The sequence below is a fragment of the Vanellus vanellus genome (genome assembly GCF_965231255.1).
Source record: "Vanellus vanellus genome assembly, chromosome: 17".
Lineage (NCBI taxonomy): Eukaryota > Metazoa > Chordata > Aves > Charadriiformes > Charadriidae > Vanellus > Vanellus vanellus.
In genome coordinates, this window is record NC_138922.1 from 11,269,499 (window position 1) to 11,293,971 (window position 24,473).

The window sequence follows — 24,473 nt, forward strand, 5'->3', positions numbered from 1 at the left end:
TGCTGGGAAATGCCCTGAAGCATTTTAATTTTTTTTTTTTTTTTTATTTTAATATAGTAAGAAATTACAAGATGCAAGCAGATCCAGTATTTTTTCATCTATGCCCACACCACTAGGGCTCACCAAGCTCTAAACTTATTTTTTCGAATGGGAGAGAATTGTTGTACCTCTTTGGAATAAAGGATCCATAAACACTATTGCTGAGATGAGCGAAAAACATTGAGAAGTGCCCAGACAGAACTTTTAATATCTCCCAATAACTTAAAAGATATGCACCCATGTTTTTTTGCATTAAATAACCAGAAAAATATCTTACCTGTGAAGTACTTGTTGTTCCTAACGTCCCCGTGGTATTTGGCCTAATGGTTACAGTTGCTGTCCTTGGCTGGAATGAAGTAAATGTTTGACTTGCTCCTGTAGTTGATGGAATGATACCCAATACCTTTTGCTGAACTTGAACAACACCTAATTAAAGAAAAATTGAGTATTTATTAATGACATAATTGCCAGCAAAAGTAGTAAATGCAACTCCAGGGTGGCATTTAGAAATCAGTCTCCAGGTTTCTATAACACCTTTGAGTCTTTCAACATTTCTTGGGAGAACCTTTGTCATATTGTAAGAAGCAGCAGCATTATACTTGTTGATAGTCCAACTTCATTTTAAGTTAAGAAATAGGTATTTTAGAAAAAGATTAAGGAAAGAGCGAATCTTCACAAAGATCAGTTTGATGGTAACTGCAAATAAGTCCTTGCGTTGACAGGGTGCCACAAATTAGTCTTATACAACCATTAAAAGCTACAATCTGATTAATTTAAAACGTAGGAGACCAGTTTAAACACCTTTCACCTACAAGCTTGTGGTGCTGAAGAAAATGGGTAATGCTTTTCCTGTCACCTAAGAAATTTTGATACAAAACTAGTAGCCTTCATGACTTCCTCAGATGCTAAGTAAAATGGAGACAGAATTGAACTTCCCTGTTCAATATACATTCACAAATCTCAAAGTATTAAGTCCTCTTCTCGAGGCAAGAAGAAAAAACGCTAATCTTAGTTTAGAGACAAACTCTTGCTCATCAGTGAAGAGCAGATGCAGGCAAGAGTAACTAAGAACAGCAGCTTTTTTTGTGAAGGAAGTTGTTTTGTTGATGTATAATTTAGATAACGAAAAAAAAGCATGCTTCATTCCACGTCGTTAAAAATAAAACTTCTAATTTTGCACTATGAAATGTAAATTAATTTATAGGCAAAAAACTTGCATTTTCCCCCTACAGACACAAATATGCAACACAGGGGGAACAAGCTGTAGAAACTTGTATATATATATATAAATACTTTTCCCCCTTCAAGTCACAGTTTACTTCACTGGGAAAATAGTGTCAATGGAGAATGAATCAGCAAGCCGGAATACATTTTTAATTCAGTTCCCTTTCCCCTACCTCCTTGAGTTGATGGCACATTGACGGCAACAATCTTGCTGTTTGCAGGGAGTGGCAGCTTAGTTAGCACTTTCCCTGCCATCGTTACTGGACTGCCTGAGATCTGGAAGGTCTGCCCTGTGCTGGCAATGGTTGTGGCTGAAGTGGCAGCTGTGCTAGTGGCTATTGAGGTACACAGAACAGTCAGTTTTAGAGCAGAATAATTAGTCAATGAAATGACTATTTTCAAGTATGAAACAGCAAACTACAGGATTATTTTTACAATCATTTTTGAATGCGTCATACTTTGGTAAAGATTCTTTTTTGGAAACAGTACGTTACAGCACAGAATGCTTTTGTTATCAGTGATCACTGGTACAACAACTGTCAGTAATACATGAGCCAGGTCAGAAATAAGACTACCTAGCAAGTCTGAACAAAGAAAAATTAGACAGCTATTATCTTAGAAGCGTCCTGCTGACTTAGCAAGAGAGTTAAGAGCAAAGATAACAAGAAATGTAATAACGCTATATATCCCGAAGAGGATGTAGGTGCTGTACTGAGGTTCATCCTATGTTCTTTCCATGATAAATGGCTACTTACCTGTTGAAGATTGGCCTTGTTTAACCCAAGTAGCAAAAGTCTGATGGAAATTCTTGTTCTGTTGGAATGTAACTGTAGCTGGAGAACCCACTTTTGTAGTAAGTACTACTTTGGTTCCAGTGGGGACTGGGCCCGCTAAAGGGCCCACCACAACCTTCTGCGGCGTCGAGACAGTAGTTGCAGTGCTGCTGGCTGTAGTGACGGCAGGGGCCACCCCTGCTGCGGGTATCTGCTTCTGCTGTTCCAGCCGTTTCTACAGAATTCAGAAAAAAATTAAACAAAGGGATGATTAGCATTTTCAGATTGCACAAAATAAATGCTGTCTCTTCTTAGTACTGAAAAACAAAGGACACCAGTAAGATTTTATTTCAAGCTGTAAAGGACTGAAGAACAGGCTGCTTGCGTACCCTGTAGCACAAGACTCCCTGACTTGCAGAACCTCAACTCTGCTGATAGTACACAGCCAGAAGTTTTCCTTTACAGCATCTTTAAAATCCTCAGCTTATGTTAATTTCAACGCACATTTTACTTGGAAGAAAACTTACTTCATTATTCTCAGTTTAATCTGAAAGGTTAAAAAACTTTGAAAAATATCCATCTATATTTGGCTTTGACCATGTGCACACAGCCTGTGTCTATGTTAGTTAGCGTACACCATCATTAACACAGTTTATTACTGTCATTCCTAAGTTTAAAGCTGCCTGCACTGAGATACTGCCAGTTACAGAAAAAAAAATAAATACTGTATCATTCTACTTCATCATTAAGAAAATAATGTTTAAAATTATTCTTTTAAATGTAAATCCAGTTTGCATCTTGCTTAAAAAAAATTAGGTTCAAAATCCCTTACCTTACCCAGCAACCTTCTGTGCTGTAACTGTCAAGAAGGTACATTTAATTTAGAGAGCCACTTTATGATGGGATAGTATCAGTACGCTCTTTTAAAATTCCAACTAATCTAAAATTCTTCCCTATGTTACTAAAATTATCTCTGTATTTAATAAATTTCAGTGTTTGGTTAGCATTGTATTGCAGTAATGCCCACGAATCAGACACACATTCACTAGTAATGTATTTTCTTCAGTGAAGATGAAATGAAAAAGGAGTAAGTTGGAAAAAAAGCACAGTTCTTAATAATGTATGCGAAATATCAACATGGCATTGGGTTTCCCAATTTTAATTGCATACATGTATACATATATATATATATATACACACGCACACAGAGTTACATATATATAAAAAAATTATCCATGGGCTTCATTCAGCCAACTTTAGATAGGATAAAAATCAAAAGATTCCATTTGATTGCAGCATGAAGAACAAATGCAGTTGTATTCCCAAGTCTGCTATATACCAAGGCAGCTTTTCATCACACCACAGAACACTGTTGACCTTACCTGGAGATTGGTGCTTCTCAGCCTTCTTTTAAAATGGAAACAAACTAAACTTTTTTCAAGTGTTATAAATTTGGAAGGGAAGGGGGGGGGGGGGAGGGAAGGGAGCGGAATCCAAAACAAATCTTTGCCTTAACCCCGTTTCAAAATAAAAAATGTACACAGTGGGAGCAGCATTGTTTGATGGCTTAGTTTGCACAAGAAGTGGTAACTATTTGAAAAATGGTGTAAGATAGGGATAAACTTTGTTTCCCACATTCTAACGCATATGGACTACCAGTGCACGGTTGCTGACAGGTGGGACTACCCATAGCTCCCCCACCTGCTGGGCAGCCAATCGTTGGTGTTTTAGTTGAGCCTCCAATTGGGCCTTGAATTCCTCTGCCTTCTTCTGTTCACTAACCTTAGCCTGTTGCTCAACTGCCTGTGCCTTTTCCTTCTCCACCCTGCCAAAGACACAACCGAAAGTAAGTTATACCATCACATAAAATCCAACCGTCAAACTAGATTTCATTTTATCCAGCTTAATTGCTCCTATAAGCACATATGTCAAGACTAAAGATCACTGAAAAACTGGTCGTGGCTTTAAAAGTATTTTGAAATAAACTATTGAAGTTGCATACAACCTCCCTGAAATACTCTGATGTTAAACTACTACAACACCTTACAGGAGATGATTAATCAAAACTGGAATTTATAATTGCATCTGAGAATGCAAACAGTCTATTTAATACTATTAATTTAAACCAATTCTTTCTAAGAGGCTCAAAAATGTTGTTCCAACTCTAAGCATGCAATACTGAAAATATTCATTTTATGACTTGAATATGCTCAGGCTGAATTTACCTTTACTTGTATACATTTATTTTCTTTGTATGATAGAATTATTTAAACACATTGTGTTTAAAGTCATGCCAAAAGTAGGCTAAAGCCTTCCCATGCATTACAGTAACAGCCTTTTAGCATACAACAGTGATTAGTTCATAAGCATGGAAAAATTAATATATTCGTTCTAACAAGACTGTAAGATCTGTATAAATTAGTTTTGGTATCAGCAAATAGTTTAGCTTTACAACTTTAAGCTTGACTATCATTATCAAAAGGCACAGTAAAAACACAACACAGATCCACTTCTACTGATTGTAGGAACTAAGTTTGTGTTCTTTAGTGGGAAATTTTATTTAACACACATACACACACACACAAATTAAAACTGCTTTCTTTAAAAGCTCATTTGAGTTGGTTTACCTTTCAGCAAATGCCCTGATCTCCCATAGTTCCAATTCCTCCTCTGCTACCCAACTTTCAATTATAACAGGGCCCGTTTGCTTGGGTGTTTCTGGCCTTTTTGGCCTTAGTGCACTTGATCGCAGTCCCTTCCTCTGAGGTGTTGGAGTTTCTTTAGAGAACAGTCAAAACACACAGATTAAGCTTAATAGTAAAACAAAACTCAAACTGTAAACCAAGATTTAGTGTCTTTTTCAGTCTCATTTAATAAACAGGAAGGCCTTTCAGCTTCAGATAAATCCTGTCAGTTTGTTAAATGCATCATTTGTTTCCCGTAGGCGACTGAATAGTTCACGTCAAGCTCTATTTGGTCCCTTGATGGTCTCAATGAACATGAAGATCCAGTTACCTCAATTTCTGCAGGGGCTTATGAGAAGGGGGAAAAAAAAAAAAAAAAGTATAAACCAACATACCTTTCGGAGCCTCTGGTACACCAATGGGACAAATAATTTTTCTTATACAGTACTCTGACCGGATTCCATATGGACCAACATCTCTTCGCTTGATTATTTCTGTTGTCGTAATTTCAGTTTCAGATGTTTCTACAATAAATTAATCACAACATGTTAACAACAGAAAACAAATAAAAGCTAAATCTCCGATCAACCCAATATACTCAAGGTAAAGAAACAGCAACTAGTACAAATTGTTGACTAGAAATATTTAAATGCCATAGCTAACATCAAGCCTTTACAGAAATGCTTGGAATAAGCTCAACACACAAAATTAACAGCAAGAGCTTTTGCATTAAGAAACCCAGAAATTTAAAGAAGTAATACCTGTACGTGTAGTTCCTCCCCCAGGTGGAGCTTTTGCTGCCATATCATCCCATTTGAGACATGCCCACAATAACCGCAACATAAGGCTCACTCCAGCCAATGATCTTACTGTTTGAAGTCGGTACCTAACAACAGAGTATTAATTATATTTTAAAATCAAAATGTATTTATAACACCCAACCGAACCAACAGGACAAAGGTTTTCCATTCTACCTTTACTAATAGCAAAATTTGCATGTTTGGGCACAAACATGTATATCACTTGTATTTTAAAATTCAATTAATTCCATCACATCCTAAACTTTTCCTCAAAAACGTAAAGCACGTACCTCCAAGTGATCCCAAAAGTTGGCCTTGGGGACGGATATGGCCAGATATCCAAGGCAGGCTTTGCATTGTAATTGAAATAGGGAACTTCTCTGATCCCTCCTTTTCTGGCCAGCTTTTTCAAGTCATCATTGGGTAAAACGAATATGCTTTTTTTACTGCTTTTGGTAACAAATTTTCTATAAGACGGTAAGGCAGTTCCAGAACGAGTTTTTTTGGGTCTTGCAAATTTCATTAACTTCACTTTGTCTTTTGTGGAATATTCTTTGCTGACAGTCATGGAAGTCACCAATGTGCCTTCTGGGGTCGTCAGTGAATCGGTTACTGTTGTTGTAACCACTGTTTTACTATGCTCTTGTACAGAAATGACATCAACGTTACTGTCCGTAGCTGGAGCGGTAAGCTTAGTTACAGTAGTGGTGGTAGTTACAGTGGATATGGCACAATTTTCCGTAGATGAGACTACTGTTGTTTTCTCATCATTAGAAGCTACACTCTCCGCAACCTTAAACACAGTTTTGGATTCCGTAGACACAGTTGATGTTGTGGTAGTCACTTCAGTAATAACAGTTTTTATTTTACTGTCCCCGTTAATATTTTCCATTTTACATGTCTGTACACCGTTCTGGTCAGCAAAGTCACTACTCAAGCTAGATTCCTCACATGAGGTTACGGGCGATGGAGCAACTTTCTTATCCTCAATTACTTCAGTTTCCATAGATTCTGTTTCACTATTCAGGTTATTTTCTTTACAGAGCATATGCGTTGGCGTGGAAGCAGTGCCAACAAAGGCAGATCTCTCAGGAGAAAGCTGTTTTTCTTCAGTTTTCTGCACATACTTGGGAACTTTGTCTGATGGCTGAAGACTCTCTCCAGATTCAAACTCAGGTGTACTCTGCAGACGTGACTTAGGGTCCACGTTATTTTTGTCCTTTGGGTCCTCTATCATGATGTCACCATTCATGAACGGTTTTACTGAAGAGTCTTTGAAAGTCAATGGTTTTATTTCATGTTCCGGAATAGATTTATTAATATTATTAACTTTTGGTTCAATATCACCCCCTGCCTTAGTTTCACAGGTATCTTTAACTAAGCAGTCATCGTTTGGTAATCCTTTAGTGTCATTGTCTTTTCCATTCATTTGAAATGCTGATTTTTCTTTTTCCAAGTCTGCCTCAGTTTCTTCGTCTTTATTATTCTTTTTGTCAGTAACACTATTTAGATTTGTCTGATCAAGATATTTCTTTATGGTACTTGTCTCCACTTTCAGTTCCTGACCCTTCTTTTGACCATTAGCCTCAGTGAGTTTAGAGCTCAGTAAATCCTCATTAACTTCATCCATGTGTTCCAGAGTTTGACTTTCAAGGTTTCTTTCAGAAATTAGCTCTGTTTTAAATGGCTCTAGATCTTTACTAGCTGATTTTTGGTGAAATACAATCTTGTTGTCAGATTTACTTTCAGTCTTTCCTGGAGAAATTTCTTCCTCCATTTCACTTTCTTGAGAGGATGTTGGTTCAATATGGCTTTTTATCATACAATTGTTTTCTGGATCTTTGCTCTGCTGTTCAGCATTCCCTTCTAAATCTGGGTTTTCAAGAGTGGCCAATGCATCTTTTCTACAGCTGCTTTCAGTTACCGCTGCCTCTGAGTTTTCACGTTCACGCTGAGATACTCTGGTAATAGGTAGGTTTTGTTTCAAAGGTTTTTCGCTTGTTTCTGAAACATCCCATTTGATTCTACCTTCTGCATTTGTTTGTTTCAAGCCATCCACAAAGGAACTCTCAGACTCTCCAAGAACTTCTTGTCCTTGGCACTTATCAGCAGTCATAGGTTCAGGGTTGTTTTCTTTACTATCATTCCGAACGGAGCTTTCACCTTCAGATGACTGAAGTGAGTCTTCATCCAGCAGCTGGCCTTCTCTTTTGGACAGCCTGTTTGTCAAAGGCAAAGAGGGTTCATCTAGCTCACCAGTTTTGGTACAGGAAACGCTGCTCATCGGCAAGCAGTCCTGTTCTGCATCTTCAGTTTGGGTCTTATCTGAAATATAGGCTTGATCTTGGGAAGACAAGTCAAACTGGCTTCCTTCTTTCACTTTTCTCATTTGTAGCTCATCTATGTTTTTCTGGGGGCTTACAGATCGAACGCCGACCGTTTTAGCACTGGCCTCCAGCTTCATCCTTTCTAGACGTTGCTTTTCTTCCAGTGTAAACTGTTTTATTCGCCTCTCAAGTAGTCCATCTAGTTTTGAGGATTTTACTTTCCTTTTGTAGCAAGTCCTTAAATGAAATCCCTCGCTGACATTGATTATATCCAGCTTACAATGACTATCCTCATCTTTTATGGGGGATTCAATTTTCACATCATCTACATCCATAGGTTCTTCCTTGATGACTTTATCATTTTCACCATCGATTTCTTTTTCCACTGTGAAGAAGAAAACTCTGAATCAGTAAGCTCCCCTAACAACGAAAACCAAAACACATTTTTACATCAAGTACTAAGAAACAAACGGACCTTTTAGCATATTAATAGATGTGAAGAAAAAGGGAACAAGAACTTCAGACCCTACCACAAGGGATTGTAAGCAATCATTTAACTGAGAGATTTTTTTCAAATGTCTTGACAAAACCTGTTACATAGTTTTGCAATAGTTATTTCTGAATTTCTGAGGTCCTATGCTTTTACACATACAATGTTGTAATGAATAGCTAGTTTTACAGTAACTTTAGCATATCACCTTTGTCTTTTGCGTGATCTAAATTTTCAGAAATTGTATCAACTTCTACTTTTTCTTCACGTGACTTTTCTTCTTTCACTTGTGCTTTCTCCAAGGTTTCCGAAACATCTGCTTTGTCTTTTGCTTGCAGATCGTGAGAATCCTTTGTTCTCTCTTTCTCTATTTTTACCTTAATTGAACCTTTTCGTTTATCCAAGTTGCATTTTTCATCTTCGCTCTTTGCTATTAACAAATTAATTAAACGGTTTCAGTTATTCAGAATATTTTTTACACTCTGCTACATTTTAATGTATGTTAGTTTACCTCTCAAGTCATTCACACATCGTTACTGAAATTTCAAAGTAGCATTAAGTATACAACGGTAACATCATAGATTAAGCTTAGTGGAATATTGAATATTATTATTAATAATAATAATAATAAAATCTAAAAGCCCAACAGAGACAAAAATGTTTAATTTACATTATTTTTTCAGGAGTCCAGGTTCAGTTTTTCTTTAAAAAAACCCAAAACAAAACAAACCTCAAGACACCAAAACAACAACAAAAAAACTCCAACAACAAACCACCAAAAAACCCCACACATTTTTCAGGAAACTAAATACCCCTTTCTGAAAACCCGCCTATTAAGAGCATATTAATTCGGACTCTGAAAATTCACAAATAACTTTTAATAGCTTTGATTTCTACAGTTAGGCCAGAATGGATATTAGTATTCAAATAACTGCGCTTAAAACTGTAATGGCTATTAATTGCAATACAGAAAGTAAAACACATCTAATTTAACAATCACATAGAGAACACTAAAAGCAGCAGCATCCGTTTTGTGTTTGAGCCAGCCGAAAGCAACAGGGAATGTGTTACATCAGTACGTGAGGACAGAAATAATTTTGATGGGCAATACAGGGTGGGCTGCTATTTTCAAGTTTTAACAGGAAACTCAAGCTTAAATTTATTATAAAATAACCCTCATATAGTTCAGCATTCATTCTAGAAGTCAACCGTGCAAAATTTTTCTCTTTTAATATAAAACCTTGGAACAACTAAGCAAGAAGATGTGTTTTGAACTTTCTAGAGAAATCAATTTCTTGCCCCTCATAAAACTATTGTTATCAGATAAAATTGGTTAACGGTATTCTGTCAACACGGAGGGGGAAAAAGTGTATATGTACATCAATATTTTAGATGTTACTTTTTGCTTGTGATTATCTACATAATTTTTAACTACTTTTAATTGAAATAAGGCTCTACAAAGCTCTACAAATATTACAAACTACTTCATAACTGAAACAATTTAATGTAGCTAAAAAATGTCTATGAAAACTGAACGGGTGACATCGACAAAGATCAGCAGAAATTCGAAAACAGCTTCTCTGGAACACTATCTGTAGCAAAGTCTACATAAGAAACACCACATGCAAATAATTAAGTGAATAACTGAATAAGCAGTAAAAAGCAGTATGTTAGTAATTAAAAAAAAAATGTAAGCAATGCAGACACTTACTTGGTAGCAACTTTCTGTAATTTGCATTAGTATTTCCAGGCAGTTTGGGCATAAACCTGTGGACATGTGTTTTACTAATCCAGCTCCAGCCACCATATCCCGTTACTCTATATTCCTCTCCTTTTTGCTTCCAAACCTGTTAAATATTTTAAAAATAGTAGCTTTAATGGTGCTATTTCCTGCATTATTAATATATGTATTCATCTAAAAACCTAAGAGGATTTAAAAAACAACACCAAAACCGACAAACACTAATTTAGACTTTTTCAAGCAAGTTGAAGTGTATTTGTGAAATAATGTACTAAAATTAAAGATATATCTGCTGATAATCGATTCTATCATAGTAACACCTAAAAACTGTATTTATTTCATGTAACTGTGAGAATCTATTTACCTAAAAGCTGAAAGATTATACAAGTTTTTGAATCAACCTGTATGTTACAACAAATGCATTTAGAGCAAAGAACCACTCCAACAAAAGTATTTAATATCTACTGGAGGAGAATATAAAGAGGTTTCTATCGTAGTTCCCATCATATTACATAACCTTCCAAAGTAAAGGTAGCTAGGTTAGCTTTTTTGGGGGGTTGCAGGGATGGGAGGGGAGCACTGAACAGGGACGGACATGCAGACAAGGTTCCAATAACCACCTAGAACCTTTCCATTAGGAAAGGCTGCGTTTTGCAGACAAACATCTGTCAACTCAGGCAGTGTCACTAAGAGCATAATACATGTCAAATTTAGTTCAGACCAAGATTATGTGCTTGAATACGTGGGCATGGTACCTACTCCAATGGCAGGGAGTAACGCAATGACGTTACAATTTTAAGTTTGAAATGAAACCAGAAAAAGAGTACAAAATCAACAATTTCTGGGTTTGTTTTTTTTTTTTTGTTCTTCACACAAAAGAAAACCTTACCTGATGTTTGACAGGAAATGTGTATTTCACCCATGTAGCTTGCTGCATTGTTTCTTCTTCTTCTTGTTTTCTCTCTTTTTTTTTCACTTTCTCCTTTTCTTCTCTTTCTATTGCTGTCATTCTGCGCAATCTGAAACATATGGATTTAAGTAAATTTAAGTACAGGATCTTGTAAGCAAGTACAAGAAGCTGAACAGCAGCATATACTACTCCTTTGAATAATTTTAAATATCTGAAGTTAAGAGGAAAGCCCAGTATCAGGTGATATGTATTACTTGCAACAGGAACACTGCTTTTTTCGGCTATTCCAGTGAGGCAAACACAGCTGCCTGCAACTGTGTCTAACATCGGACACATTTCGTTTCTGCTTCTATGACACACTGAGACACAAAACACGGACTTCCACTGAACTGAGTGTGTTCAAATTTGCTATTCTTGTCTTCAAAATTTTATCACTTTGAGGCTGTGGCTCACAGAAAGAAAATAAACTTGCTTTGCATGAGCAATGACACTATAAAAACCTTGGCGTGTATTTTCAGTGTTTCTGGTCAAGAAAAAACACTTCAAGTGCTCAACGACTGACTAAATTTAAAGCTTAGAGGAACTAGTAATTGTAAAGCAAAGTAAAGTTCTCATATTCAAAAAGATGTTTATGTTTGTTTATTTTACCTAGTGTGCCCCAACGATTCCCGCCAGATTGGCAGCATGACAACCGGTTTAATTGCACATTCCAATATAGCCAGCGCTAGTGCAAATTCTCTAGGTTTGCTGCACATCTGAACAGCCTTAATCCAGTTAGACCTAAATTGGAAAAAAGATAAAACACCTGAAACATATACGTGCACTAATACAGCATAGATTTAATGGTAGGATAAAACCTCCTATATTTTAATACTTTATTCAAACGTGCAATTGCTTTTAGCCATCCATCACAAAACATAAACATGTTATATTTTAATATACTGAAGCACATGGTGCTTGGAAATCACTGATGTTGAAAAAAAATGAAGACCATTGCTTATTAATACTGTTAGTAAAAATACAAGTAAAACAAGAGAACACAGATTTTCATTTATTAATTTACCTGTGGGAAGCCCAGTTAGGGTGAAGGAATGATGCCGGGATATTGTTTTCTAGCTGAATAATAGTTAGCCTCAAAGTGGATATGGTAAGAACTTTGGACCCATGTACAGACCCGTTCCATTTGAACTCTCCAGCAGGAGTTAGACAGAATTTATGCGAGAGATGTCGTCTCTTGTCATGGTCCTCCCTGTGCTGGTGCTTGTTCAATGCGAATGAATTAGTGGCATACTGATTATGATAAACACGATACTTCCCCTCTTGCCCTAATTTGAAATAATTGTTGATATTTCCTTTCATCACAACTTCCTTCTTTGTGTTCATTCGGGAGACTTCACCTTGAGAGTTGACCACGAGAACCTTGTGAAAGAAAGAATGATTTTAAAGATTCACTTAAGTTTCAAATATTTTTATTTACTTAGTTATGATTTAGGCTTCAACAATCTATATATAAAATAATAAAAATACTTTGCATCAGTCTGTAGAAGCAAATGACTGTTTATCCAATATACTATATATAGGTACTTCATCACTGATTCTATATAGAGTTAGGATATTCCCAAAGATCAACTTTAACATTAAAAAAAAAAACATCATCGAGGCTCCTCAGGAAGTCAAACAGGATCCCTGCTTGCTGCTCTGAATTACGCCTATTGAGGGAGACAGCTTTGGGAAAATAGCGTCACTAAACTTAAGCAAGATTCCTGTGAAACCCCTCCTTGGTAAATCACAGAATTCATACATGTAGCTAAGCAAACAAACATCTTTGACTTTGAAAGCATGGTGTGGATAACATCACTGGTCTAATTACTCATAACTGAGTTCCAAATTTGAGAGGGATGTGAGTAAATATGCTAAATACTAACTTACAAGAAAAAACAGTTAACAAAACAGTAATACACCAAACCATATGCAGACAACTAACTGCAACGAACTCTTAACATTTAAACATTTCTGTCCTGGAGAAACTGGGCTACTTAAAAAAAAAAAAACAACACAAAACCAAACAACCCAACAAAACCCCAAACTGGGCTACTTAAACAAACAACCCAACGAAAAACCAACCACCAACCTATAGACATACAAAAAAATTATAGCACCTGACAGAAATTCAAGGGAGAGATTTCACTTTTGTCTTCATCAAGCAGTGCTACGATTTTGCAATGATTGTCTGTAAATGACCATACTCTGCCAGTACAGATTTGTTATGAACTGGAAATGTCGCTATTACCTAGCTATTCAAACAATAATCAAAACAAAACCAACTGTAAAGTTGTAGTTTTGGCACACAAGTTCTGAGAGATTTGAAAACAAAAGTGGGAGAAAATGCATATAACTTATTACTGGCTATATAGTAAACAATTCTCCAACTTTTATGACCAGCACGTTAAAGGAAAGGAGGTGCACTGTCATACCATTCTGTAGATAGCAACTCAGAGAGCAAGGGCAAAGGAGAAGGAAGAAAAAAGCTTCCTGTGATATTACATTTACACCATTTGCTAATTTATTGTTACTTTTTTTTTAAGTACCCCCACAGTCTGCCAAAATAACTTTTTAAAAAATATTATCAGTTATCTAGAACAGTTTGCGTACTTCTTTGAGTTTTCCAAGATGTGCACAAACCTCTCTGCCTTCTTTATATAATTTATTTGCTTCATGTGCTGCAGCAGCAACCTGCTGGCTTTTCATCTGGCTCAACTTGCTATCTGGATTTCGTAATCTTGTGAGCATTCGCGTTGAACCTGGCGTGCCTTTTCCTGCGCCCGGAGAATCACTTCTTTCACCATTAGATTTCTCTCCTGCCCAGGAAAAAAAGGCTTTTAAAACAAACTTAAAAATTGGAAGTTTTCTATTGGTGCATGTGAGTTATAAAATAAAAAGATGCATAAAATGAAAGTTACAGACACTATTATTATTACCTATGTCCTCTGAAGTCTGGGATCCCCTCTCTGCATTTTCAGCATCGTCAGGCGTCTTAATGGAGTCATTCTGCCCAGAGCCCAACTCACTACCGTTGCTGTTTTCAACATCTGACTGCAGAGGTGCAGCAGATGCACCGCTACTGTTGCTAGGGATCATCTGACCAGTTTCTTCTACAAAAGAACAACTTCATTTTTAGTTTTCTTTTAAACTGGATCAATGCAATTTTTTCTAGTTTTAAATTTTTCATTAAAAAAATAGAAGTCAGCTGAACATCTTTTGCTGGACTGGATAGAAATACCCATAAAATATTAATTCCCTCCAGAGCACTGTATCCATGAAAGTATTTTTTGTTCTGTTTCAAGTAGTTTCAATTTTTACAGCTCTGAAGAACCGAAATTCATACTTGGATGAAATACGAACATATTTTAAACACAAGACAATTTTTTTCTATAGATGGACACACAGAGAACCCTCCACTGAGACTTTGTTTTGCTTTCAGAATACAGATTTCATGAAATTTCGTTTTCCTGCAGCTTCTATGATTTTCTCTTTTTTGATTTTCTTGTGCTTTAGCTGTTCCTCAAAGCATACACCTTCCAGTTCCCCTCCAGTTTTCCACTGATTCTTTGACTGTCCTTTTTTCAGCACGTTAATTCTGAAGAATCCCACAGATTTCAGTTCAATTGGCACCACTCTATATCTAAACTCCTCCTCTGCAAAGTTAGAATATCAGCCTCTAGCTTACAATCTGATGAGACTAGATCTCGCTTCAAGCTCAGTAAGGCAAATGGGTTCTCGGTCCTCAGTTGTCCCTGTTACCGTCTGTCTTGACAGCCGTGGACGTTATCGCCACCTCACTTGTTGCTAAGGCATACCGCTCGAGTTTGATCTTTCAACTAAAGCATCAGTGAATTGCAGCTACCTGGAAAGAAATCACTCCAGCTTCCCAGTAAGAACAAGCCCCACCATTCCTCAAACCAGCGTCGTCTTGGTTTTGTGCAAGAGACACAGCTTATTGAAAAAATACAAGATTTTTTTTCTGTTTCTAGAATTCCTCCAAAACACCAGGGATTCTGTTGCTATTAAGAAAGGTGACAGAACAAAACCTTCTTTTTGTGAAATATTCGCTCCTAGCAGAAAGTCGATTAGGTAAATATTCTGGGATTCTTAGAAGATCCCTAACCTGAACGCATCTTGATTTCTGGCTTTGCCAAGTGGACGAGCACCACTGTTCGATCCGTTTCCCTTTTTACTAAGAGGAAAAATTGAACCATTTGTGGTGCCAGCTGTTTGGAGGAGAGTGGAAGCACCCAAACTACACTCTTATTAAAAGACTCATATCCAAATTGCATTTAACAAGGGTGGTGACAGACGTTGTCGTCTACCTTCACATTTTACTCTTATTTTGCCCCTCTTTGGGGGTAGCTGCCTCAGCAATACTGGTTCAGGATCTCTCCCTCCCTCTGAAATGAGAGTCTCACAGTGAAATTTCACAATAGGAACACAAGTATCACTATGAATACAGTAAATTAGACTTGAGGAAGAACCCTCTCCACACACACACTTTCCTACAGAAAAAGCCCACTAATTTAAAAATAAGCTAGAAGCTTTGGAAGGAGAAAAGTACCTGTGAAAGTATAATAAAAAAAATAATGATAAATATGCAACTGAATCTTTAAAATAAAATATGAACCCATAAACATGTCTGGAACACAGTTATAGGATATGTATCTTTTCCATTAAACCTCTACACAGTTATTTTAACTTTAAAATGAAATGAAAAATTACGAGAACAGGCAAAAATATTTGGTCAGGTATCTAAAGCGTATGCTTTTTGTCCCATTCACTAGGACATTTTCTCTATTAAAAAAGTGTACTATGAGGCTTCCAGATTAGGTATTAATCTTAATTGTAATTTTCTCCTCCTGTTAACAAAGTTTATTACAAGGTTTGGAAGCATTCACATTTGCAAGTTCAAGAACTGCGATCTGTATCTGAATGGAGAACTGTTTCTGTAGCAGAAAAAAGGTTTACTACCATTTTTCAAAAGATAACAGACTGAGTATGGCTACATCACAGATTAGAGTATTTTTAGATTTTTAAGAACTGAAAATAAAACTCTGATAATTTTAACAGTAACCTGGTGTTTAGAACAACATTTGTTTATGTAGTAAAGCTTGTAGTAGAATATAATTCTAAATGTAGTAGAATATCACTCTAAAATAGTACACTGCTAATTTATATTACACCTAATTAAGTCCCACTTATTCCTAAATCTAAAGTTTGGATGGGTTTTTTAATTAAATAGTGTATACTGCTACTTCTGAATCACTGACACGGCAGAACAAAACACATTAAAATACAACAAGAACCTCTGTGCTTATAATTCCAAAATAATTTTAAAATTCCTAGCATGACAATTTAATCTTGACATTTCAGTGCAACGGTTTACTCACGTGAATGAAAATACTTTGTTTGTTAGTAATTTATACAGTAAATGAGAGGTTAAAATAATAAACAAGCCAGCAGCAAATTAGAATTTGAAATAAACTTTGATAGGATGCTAACAATCATTATGGATCACTATGGAAACATAAAATATACAGAAAATAGAACATAAAAAGCTTAGCCATAGTCATCTTTGGAAGGCATGGAAACAAATGCTAATGTCACAGAGGACCACAAAATTTCAAGCACTAGTTGCAAGAAAATTAACTTTGAAATGTTAATGACAACGTAGCAGTAAAGGATGGCACTGCAAGCAAACAGCATGGGTGATATACGCTGTGAATGGTTTTAGTGGACAAACCAGATAGAAAAAACTTAACAGATTCCCCAAATTACAGAGGCATTGGTAACAGTGCCTTCTGTACCTGAGAGTTCCTGAGGGAGCTCTGATGCCACCTTCTTCTCTGCCACGTTGTTGCTATCAAGGGTTTCTGACTGACACCCCATTGCGTTCTTCCCTTCAGAGCAACTAGTCTCTCCTGCAGAAGGATTTGTGTTGTTGTCATCAGTGCTTGATGTCACAGAGTTACTTTTATCCCCAACGACTGTTGCCTCTACAGTAAAACGCACAACAAAACTTTAGGGATATTCTTTAGTATGTCTTAGGATGTCATTTGGCATCATCCATAGAAAGCAACTTCAGCAGCTTTGTCTGTTTGATAATGGTGAGCTTTCTCCTTTCCTCTTTTTTTTCCCCCCTATGAGATAGTATTGTCTCAGAATCAAAGAACAAACTAATTCTGATGAGGAAAACAATGTTAAAAATGATGTAATATTGCTTACTACAAACATGTTGATCACAACCTAAGTGCCATCTGTACCTCAAGCCAAGGTATCTACAAGCTAGCCATATTTCACTTGAAAAGTAGAAAAATTGTTGAAGTTAATTAACAAGTAAAACAATTATACAACCACAAAGGAACTGAAAAATATCACTTACTACTTAAAAAATAACTTAGAAGATCATAAAAAATATACCATCAACACTTAAAGAAATGTGAGGATCTTAAGTAAAGATTCACTTTACTTAAATGAAGTTGTTAAAGTCATAGTTTCTTTACCTTCTGTTTTCACTTTTTCCACATCTTCTTCACTGGGTGTTTCCTCAATTTTGTCTTGGTCTCCAGATTCTTCCTTGCCTTTCTCAGCATCCGTCTGGTCATTATCAACATCACTTTTGGCCTTTTCTGCTTCATCATCTGCTGTGTTTTTATCTTCCACTATTTCTCCTTTTCTTGCTCTGATAACGTCCAAAATTTCATCTACAATAGAAAATATGTTGTCATCAATAAACAATGAACCACCACCTAGAGAGCCACTGAGCAGAAATAACATGACGTAAATAATACTTCTTTTCAATGAGACAAAAGGTAACATCCAACTTCTTACTGCTTTTCCCCACTTAGAAGAAACAATTCCAAAGATTTAATTATTGATTTTTCAGAGTTATGCATTTATATAGTGATAACTTAAATCTACATTTAAGCCGGAGTATCTAATCTTCACATCTTCCCTAGAACCAAAGTTCAAACCTTCACAGATTTACATTGCTTTTATTGCTCCAAGGTAGATAAATTAAGTTGGTGGGGAGCTGCAGAAGGGATACGTGTTCTTTCACACCTTCCATAACATTGGACCAAATACCAGAGCTCTAGCATTTTTGCCACTCCAACTCTCATTGCAACACACGAAACATAGTCCTAGAAGAAGTCAGCATTACACAGCCATGCTGGTACACCTGCATGAAACTTCTCCACCAACTTCTACAAACTTTTTATAATAAAATAAATATGCACTCGTATTTGATTCAAAGTGCAACATCTGTTCCCATTAAACAAAATATTCTTACCATTTGCTGCAGAAAGGAAAGACTTGTTGTTGCCCCTTGCTTTATTAGTAAGGTCTTCTGTCACATCCATGTGCCGATGAATTTCTTCACGCATTTCTTCCAGAGTTTTACATAGGTCAGCTTCCCAGTAATCTTTGTCTAGGCATTCAATTAATTCTGCCAGCTGTATCTTTGTGCTATAGTACCAGATTTTCTTATCTTTCTCACTTTCTGAATCTTCCTCTCTGTAAGAGTATATATATAAAAAAAAATAAAATATCTGGATAAATGACAAAAATGAGTATCAGAATACTTTTTGCAGAGAACTATTAAATGCCAATACCTGAATGTGAATAAACAAATCACATGAGGACACTCATATATACCCAGTTTAGTACACAAATACTCCTTTCTCAGTTCCCTCCCTTTTTTCATCCCCTCAGAAGTTCTCATGACAACTTCCTCAGCAAAGCTTTTGAAGAGCCTCCTTAGAACTGGTTTGTCCAATCTCGCAACAAGGTTTATTGTTGTTATATTCATTATTACTGTAACCAGTAATCTACTACTAAGTCTCAAACAATTTGCAATGAAAGGGTACAGCTCCAGAATCCATAAAGGGTAGTGGTTCCTACTGCATATCCAGGAAATAACAAAGTTAGGAAATTCAAAGCTTAGAATGTCACATTCAAAAAATATTTTAGATTAACATCTCTATGGCATTCACCTGTGAGAGCATCAGTAAGGGACAAAAGAACCCCAATATGATCCTTGGAGAAGATCAAGGGATTTCCACATTTTTCATCTGGGGTACTCCATGAGACTATGAGCCTAGAGAAAACTGCTGGAGGACCACAGTGTGAAAAGCATGTCGACAGGGCCACCAGACCCAAGCGAACTCCATAAATATCTTGGGTAAAGGCTCTCCCAGAAAGCTAGAGAGCATGAGGAGGCCGTTCCAAGCGGTTCTGCAGAAGGCTGCTTGACTTCAGCTCGGCTGGTTAGGTCCCGTTGAGCAGCAGCAGCCAGACCCAGGCTGGCTGTGGGCAGGACCACATTTCCGCAACACACCCTAGCGCTCCCACTAGCATCACCACCATACGGGGTGACACAATGATTTATCAGCCTGGCCTTCACAGGTGGAAGAGGAACTAAACTATTGCTACACTTGCACTACCTGCAAAAGCGTTACAGACCTGTGGCTCACTAATAATCCTAAACCAAACCATCGACAGGAACGGAAAGCTGACTGCAGTTTAAAACATCTACCCTTGTATGGTTTGTTGTGTGTTCTTCTCTACTGGCTGCCTCCACATGGCTTATACATTAAAGATGGTAAAAATTGGCCCCAGATATTCAGAGCGCCAAACAACCATTAAGGCAACTTGATCGTCCTCTCTTTACTATTTTCCACATTGTATTTATGAAACAACTGTAATATTCGCAACTCAATCAGAACACTACTAAAATAAGGTGGTTATGAAGTTAATAACGGCAACATTACTCAAAATTCAACTGCTAATTTGTTACAAACAAGGTCCTGCACCTGGGGAGGAAGAATGCTAGGGACCAGTACAGGTTAGGGGCGGACCTGCTGGGAAGTAGCTCAGAGGAAAAGGATCTGGGGGTCATAGTAGACAGTAAATTATCCATGAGCAAGCAATGTGCCCTTGTTGCCAAAAAGGCCAATGGAATCCTGGGCCGCATAGGGAAGAGTGTGGCCAGTAGGTCGAGGGAGGTCATTCTCCCCCTCTACTCTGCACTGGTGAGGCCACAACTGGAATACTGTGTCCAGTTTTGGGCTCCCCAGTTCAAGAGGGACAGGGAACTGCTGGAGCGAGTCCAGCAAAGGGCAACTAAGATGATTAAGGGCTTGGAGCATCTCCCTTATGAGGAAAGGCTGAGAGCGCTGGGACTCTTTAGCCTGGAGAAGAGAAGGCTGAGGGGAGACCTTATTCATGCTTACAAGTATCTAAAGGGTGGGTTGAAGGAGGATGGAGCCAGGCTCTTTTCAATGGTTCCCAGTGACAGGACGAGGGGTAACGGGCACAAGTTAGAACACAGGAAGTTCCTTTCAAATACACGGAAAAACTTCTTTACGGTGAGGGTGACAGAGCACTGGCACACGCTGCCCAGGGAGGGGGGGAGTCCCCTTCCCTGGAGATTTTCAAGCCCCGCCTGGATGCAGTCCTGAGGGATGTGCTCTGGGCAATCCTGCTTTGGCAGGGGAGTTGGACTAGATGATCTCTAGACGTCCCTTCCAACTCTGAAACTCCGTGATTCTGTGATTACTACAAAGCAGACTTTTGGTTTTGCTGATAAAACCTGGTGTATTGCAAAGAAATACTATCATCTCTCTCAAAGGCCTTTGCTCATAAAAAGCAACTAATTCTACTGTACCCACTTACTCCTCTAGGCTACCAATAACTTTCTATTGGTCTTAACAAGTTAGTATTGTTAAGTTTGACAAGTTTTCTCAGAAAACAGCTCATTTCAGGAAGGCTGCCCACATACTACACATCAAAAAGTAACAGATGAACATTGACAATCATTTGACTCAATGGAATATTCTATGCCTGTAGACTTCCATGTTAAAGAAAAATTATTATTCAAACCATGTTTCCTCTAAACCAAGACAGTTATTTACTAGCAATAACAGGAATGGCAGCACCTTTATTATTCTTTGTGAACAAAAGCCACAGAAAAGGAAGATAAAGGCAAACGCCTAAAGCCTAAGATGGAAGGGAAAACGAGAATGCAAGAATACAGCTTTCTACAGCAAAAGGAAAGAAAAGGATGAAACAAAAAGTAAAAAGGACAGGGGAAGTATGCCTTCTGAATTGTCCCTGCAAACGTCCAGTGGAAGTGGTGAGAGCAAGGCACCGGCAGAGCAGCAACTCCAGGGCTGCTCTGCTCCTTACAAACATGACTGCAGAATACAATGCTGTTGCTAACTTTGTATTTCAGTTATTTCTTAACTCACCAAAAAGGGAACTCACTCTAACCTTTCATCTTGAACCCCTAGCTCATTACACAGTCGTTTGCTAGACAGATATGTCATTTATGCATCATCTTACATGACCTAGATATGCAATAACATGACTGCTTTATATAGTCTCATCATTCCATGAAGTAATGCTGTGCTAGCGCCCATTTGCCAGACAAGCAGGCAGGCGCAGAGGCTTGTACACCCTGCTTAAATTTTGATGGTGACCATCCTAGTGTTTTCTTCTTTTTCCACGTTCTCCCCCCATTTAGCAAAGCCGAAACTGCCACAACTATGCAAACGCATCCGGGAGGTGTATGTACGCCACCTGAAAATCCCAAGAAGCATCTGCCTTTTCCTTTCCAATCAGTTCTTTCTATTCTAGTGTTACAACGTTCCATTGGACTGAAAAGCACTTAGCTGTTATCTTCAATTTCCCTATATAACGCAAGAAAAAGCCTTCTGTACCAGTAAAGGTATGCCAATAAACCCCAGAGGCACACTCTGCAGAATCAAGACACTACACCACAAAGAGAGTATTCCGCAGAAGGCACCTAGAGCTAATCTCCCCTTGTGTGATTTGGACCCTACCCATTAAAGAACTGCTCAGATAATGTTCTAGAAACAGACAATTAGGTTATCCAAGAGTATTTTATCTCCCTTCTACTAAATTTATACAGGGTTTTGAGCACAGAATTTCTCTTGAATTAAAGGCTATGACAACCTTAGTAAGAGAAGTTCAGGAATTAGAGTTTTCTCTTGACAAAAGCAGAGTCACAAAAAGAAACAGCACAAGCTCGCCGCTCCGTATGCTTACACGAAACTCATCTTTGGTCAGACTTCTTTTGAAAATACAGGTGTATGCCAGTGGAAGCCTTGCAGCGCTCATTACCAACTCACTAACAGTCAAAGAACTACAGCCAGCAAACATTCTATGCAATCCTTTTTGGAGAAGTTAGTCAAGATTTAAATGAACAATTAAAAGATTTAAACTAACTTTCCTTGAACACCTTCTTGCAGTGGCTGAAGGGGCACTACTTTTATCCTTTGAAGAAATCTGAGGGGCCATCATAAAAGGAAGATGGAAAGACGCAAGTCTACACAAGGACCAATTCCCATCGTTTTCTCCGCCGCGGCAGGCAGCGTTGCCGGCTCGGTGCTGGACAGGTCTGCGTAGTCTCCAGGGGACTCCCTCGAGTCACATTCATTACACGAGGCCAAGCGAGGGAGAAAAGAATCACACGAATATTTCCTACCTCTTTCAGCCTCCTTCGCTGCCAGGAAGTATTCGCTGGCAGGCTTTAGAGGCAAGTTTTAAGACCAATAAAAACGACAACACAGCAGATGCTAGAAAATTTCAAGTAAAGTAATAGTGAAGCAGATACAGCCCTTCCTGAATGCCATGCTGATAATCAGTAACTGAAGAATTCAGTAAACTGCTTAAAGTAATCTATTCAAATGAAGATGCAAAACCTTTTTAATTAATTGGAGAAAACAGAGGGGGATTCAATAAGAACATAAACAGCATGACAAATCTTGCAGAAAAAAAGCTGAAACTGCTTTTGACCATAGAAGAAGATACATTCAACTCAGGAATAACAACTTGTGTCTTATTTCTTCTGTCAAAATGAAAGCCAATTAATGTTTCATTAGCTTCTTTCATAGATATTCGACAAATCCAATGCATCTCAATATTTCTAGAAACATAACTTGTTAAAACACTGCAGCCGTTTATTAGGAGAATGCAAGTCAAAGTCATAAATTTCCTGACTTGTTAACTTGCAGAAATAACCTTCACAAGCAAAACAAATGCAACAGACCCAGAGACATCATACTAAATTTGCTAACAGCTTGAAACAAACTCTCAGGAATTAGTTTTCTCTTGCCTCCTTTTTTTTTTTTTTTTTTTAACCTTGTCGATATTTGCTTATGGGGATGCACGACAGGAGAGCTCCTCAGTGGCCACTTCTCCAACTTTGTAAAACAGAAGAAGTGGAAAAGAGAAACAAAACCACAATGATGGGCTTAAACAAGGCTTATTACCCTCAGGAAGTGATGAGTGTGGAAATAAAAGTATCAGTGAACAAGTCTACAAAAACCTTTAAAAGATGGGAAAACCAGTGGTATGATGGATTTATAATATTTATAAGAGGAGAGGGGAGGAGTAGTAAAAAGCCCTAAAAACCCCTCTGAAAAACAAAAAAAAAAAGCAAGAATTTAGGATTTCAGTTATGTAATCCCCCTGGGCAAGATTTCAAACCGGTGTTTGTGTAGATTATTTTTAGACCTATTAGTTTCCTCTGATATATTTGATCGCAGGGCATTGGTGAATACATTCTATTCATTTTAATAAAGTTGACATGATTGTATCATTTCATGAATCTCAGCTTTTAACATTTGGCAGTTGTCCTTTAAGTTATTCTTCAGTTATCCAAAATATCAGTTATGGTTTGATCTTGTTCAGTATATATATGCAAAATGGATGGTTTTACAATACAGCATGCTCACTGAATCTGAAGGACACGAAAAATGAAAGTACAGCATTTAGTATCTATGTAAATTATTAAAGCTGTATTTCTCTGGAATTTAGTTATGTAGTAAATACTTTTGTCCCCTTATGAATTGGCTTTAGCATGAAGTTTTAAGGCACATTATGCATAAATTTAATTATGGCAAAGTTCTATGAAAAGTCTAGTGGGATTGGTTGATTCTGTACATCCCGCACTGCGCTGTTGAAGAGTACTGCTGCTGCAGATCTACCAGAACAACGGCCCCTGTTTTTTTCTTCCAATTCCATCAGGAGGATTTCAAAAATGTTTTAATCCAAACCACGTACTTCCGAAATAACTTGTTCTGGAAGCATGCACTGGTACATTGACACTAGCAGAAGGCATGATATCTGATGGCAACAGGAAGGATAGGGACGAGCAGGGAAAGAATCTTTCCACCTCGATGATCCACACGAGAATTATGAAAGAAAGTCAGGAAACAATTAATGGACGAACTGCATTTCTTCTTGTCTTTGTAGACCTAAAAATACTTTTTCTATTTATGTTTTAAATTATTTTAATCGCTAAAAAAAATCAGTAAAATGGAAAATCCAATAAAAATTTTCCTTTTGCTGTATTGTTTACAGTTCTCATCTATTTTGATTTGAAATGGAACACTGATGTGTCTTCTCTTT

General features: G+C 37.4%; 1 protein-coding gene across 1 annotated transcript in view; it reads right to left on the reverse strand.

Annotated features, from left to right (window-relative positions):
• Positions 1-24,473, reverse strand: part of BPTF (bromodomain PHD finger transcription factor) — a 58,707-nt gene that overhangs the window by 17,967 nt on the left and 16,267 nt on the right. The window contains exons 3-20 of the mRNA XM_082492233.1: positions 18,328-18,551; positions 17,540-17,740; positions 16,844-17,032; positions 13,967-14,140; positions 13,671-13,846; positions 12,052-12,407; positions 11,637-11,768; positions 10,968-11,097; positions 10,049-10,184; positions 8,546-8,767; positions 5,811-8,232; positions 5,482-5,606; positions 5,116-5,244; positions 4,664-4,814; positions 3,819-3,861; positions 2,019-2,271; positions 1,437-1,598; positions 317-465 (exon numbers count right to left, since the gene is read on the reverse strand). Coding sequence (XP_082348359.1) covers positions 317-465; positions 1,437-1,598; positions 2,019-2,271; positions 3,819-3,861; positions 4,664-4,814; positions 5,116-5,244; positions 5,482-5,606; positions 5,811-8,232; positions 8,546-8,767; positions 10,049-10,184; positions 10,968-11,097; positions 11,637-11,768; positions 12,052-12,407; positions 13,671-13,846; positions 13,967-14,140; positions 16,844-17,032; positions 17,540-17,740; positions 18,328-18,551 — 5,374 coding nt within the window. The remainder of the gene's footprint in view (positions 1-316; positions 466-1,436; positions 1,599-2,018; positions 2,272-3,818; positions 3,862-4,663; positions 4,815-5,115; positions 5,245-5,481; positions 5,607-5,810; positions 8,233-8,545; positions 8,768-10,048; positions 10,185-10,967; positions 11,098-11,636; positions 11,769-12,051; positions 12,408-13,670; positions 13,847-13,966; positions 14,141-16,843; positions 17,033-17,539; positions 17,741-18,327; positions 18,552-24,473) is intronic.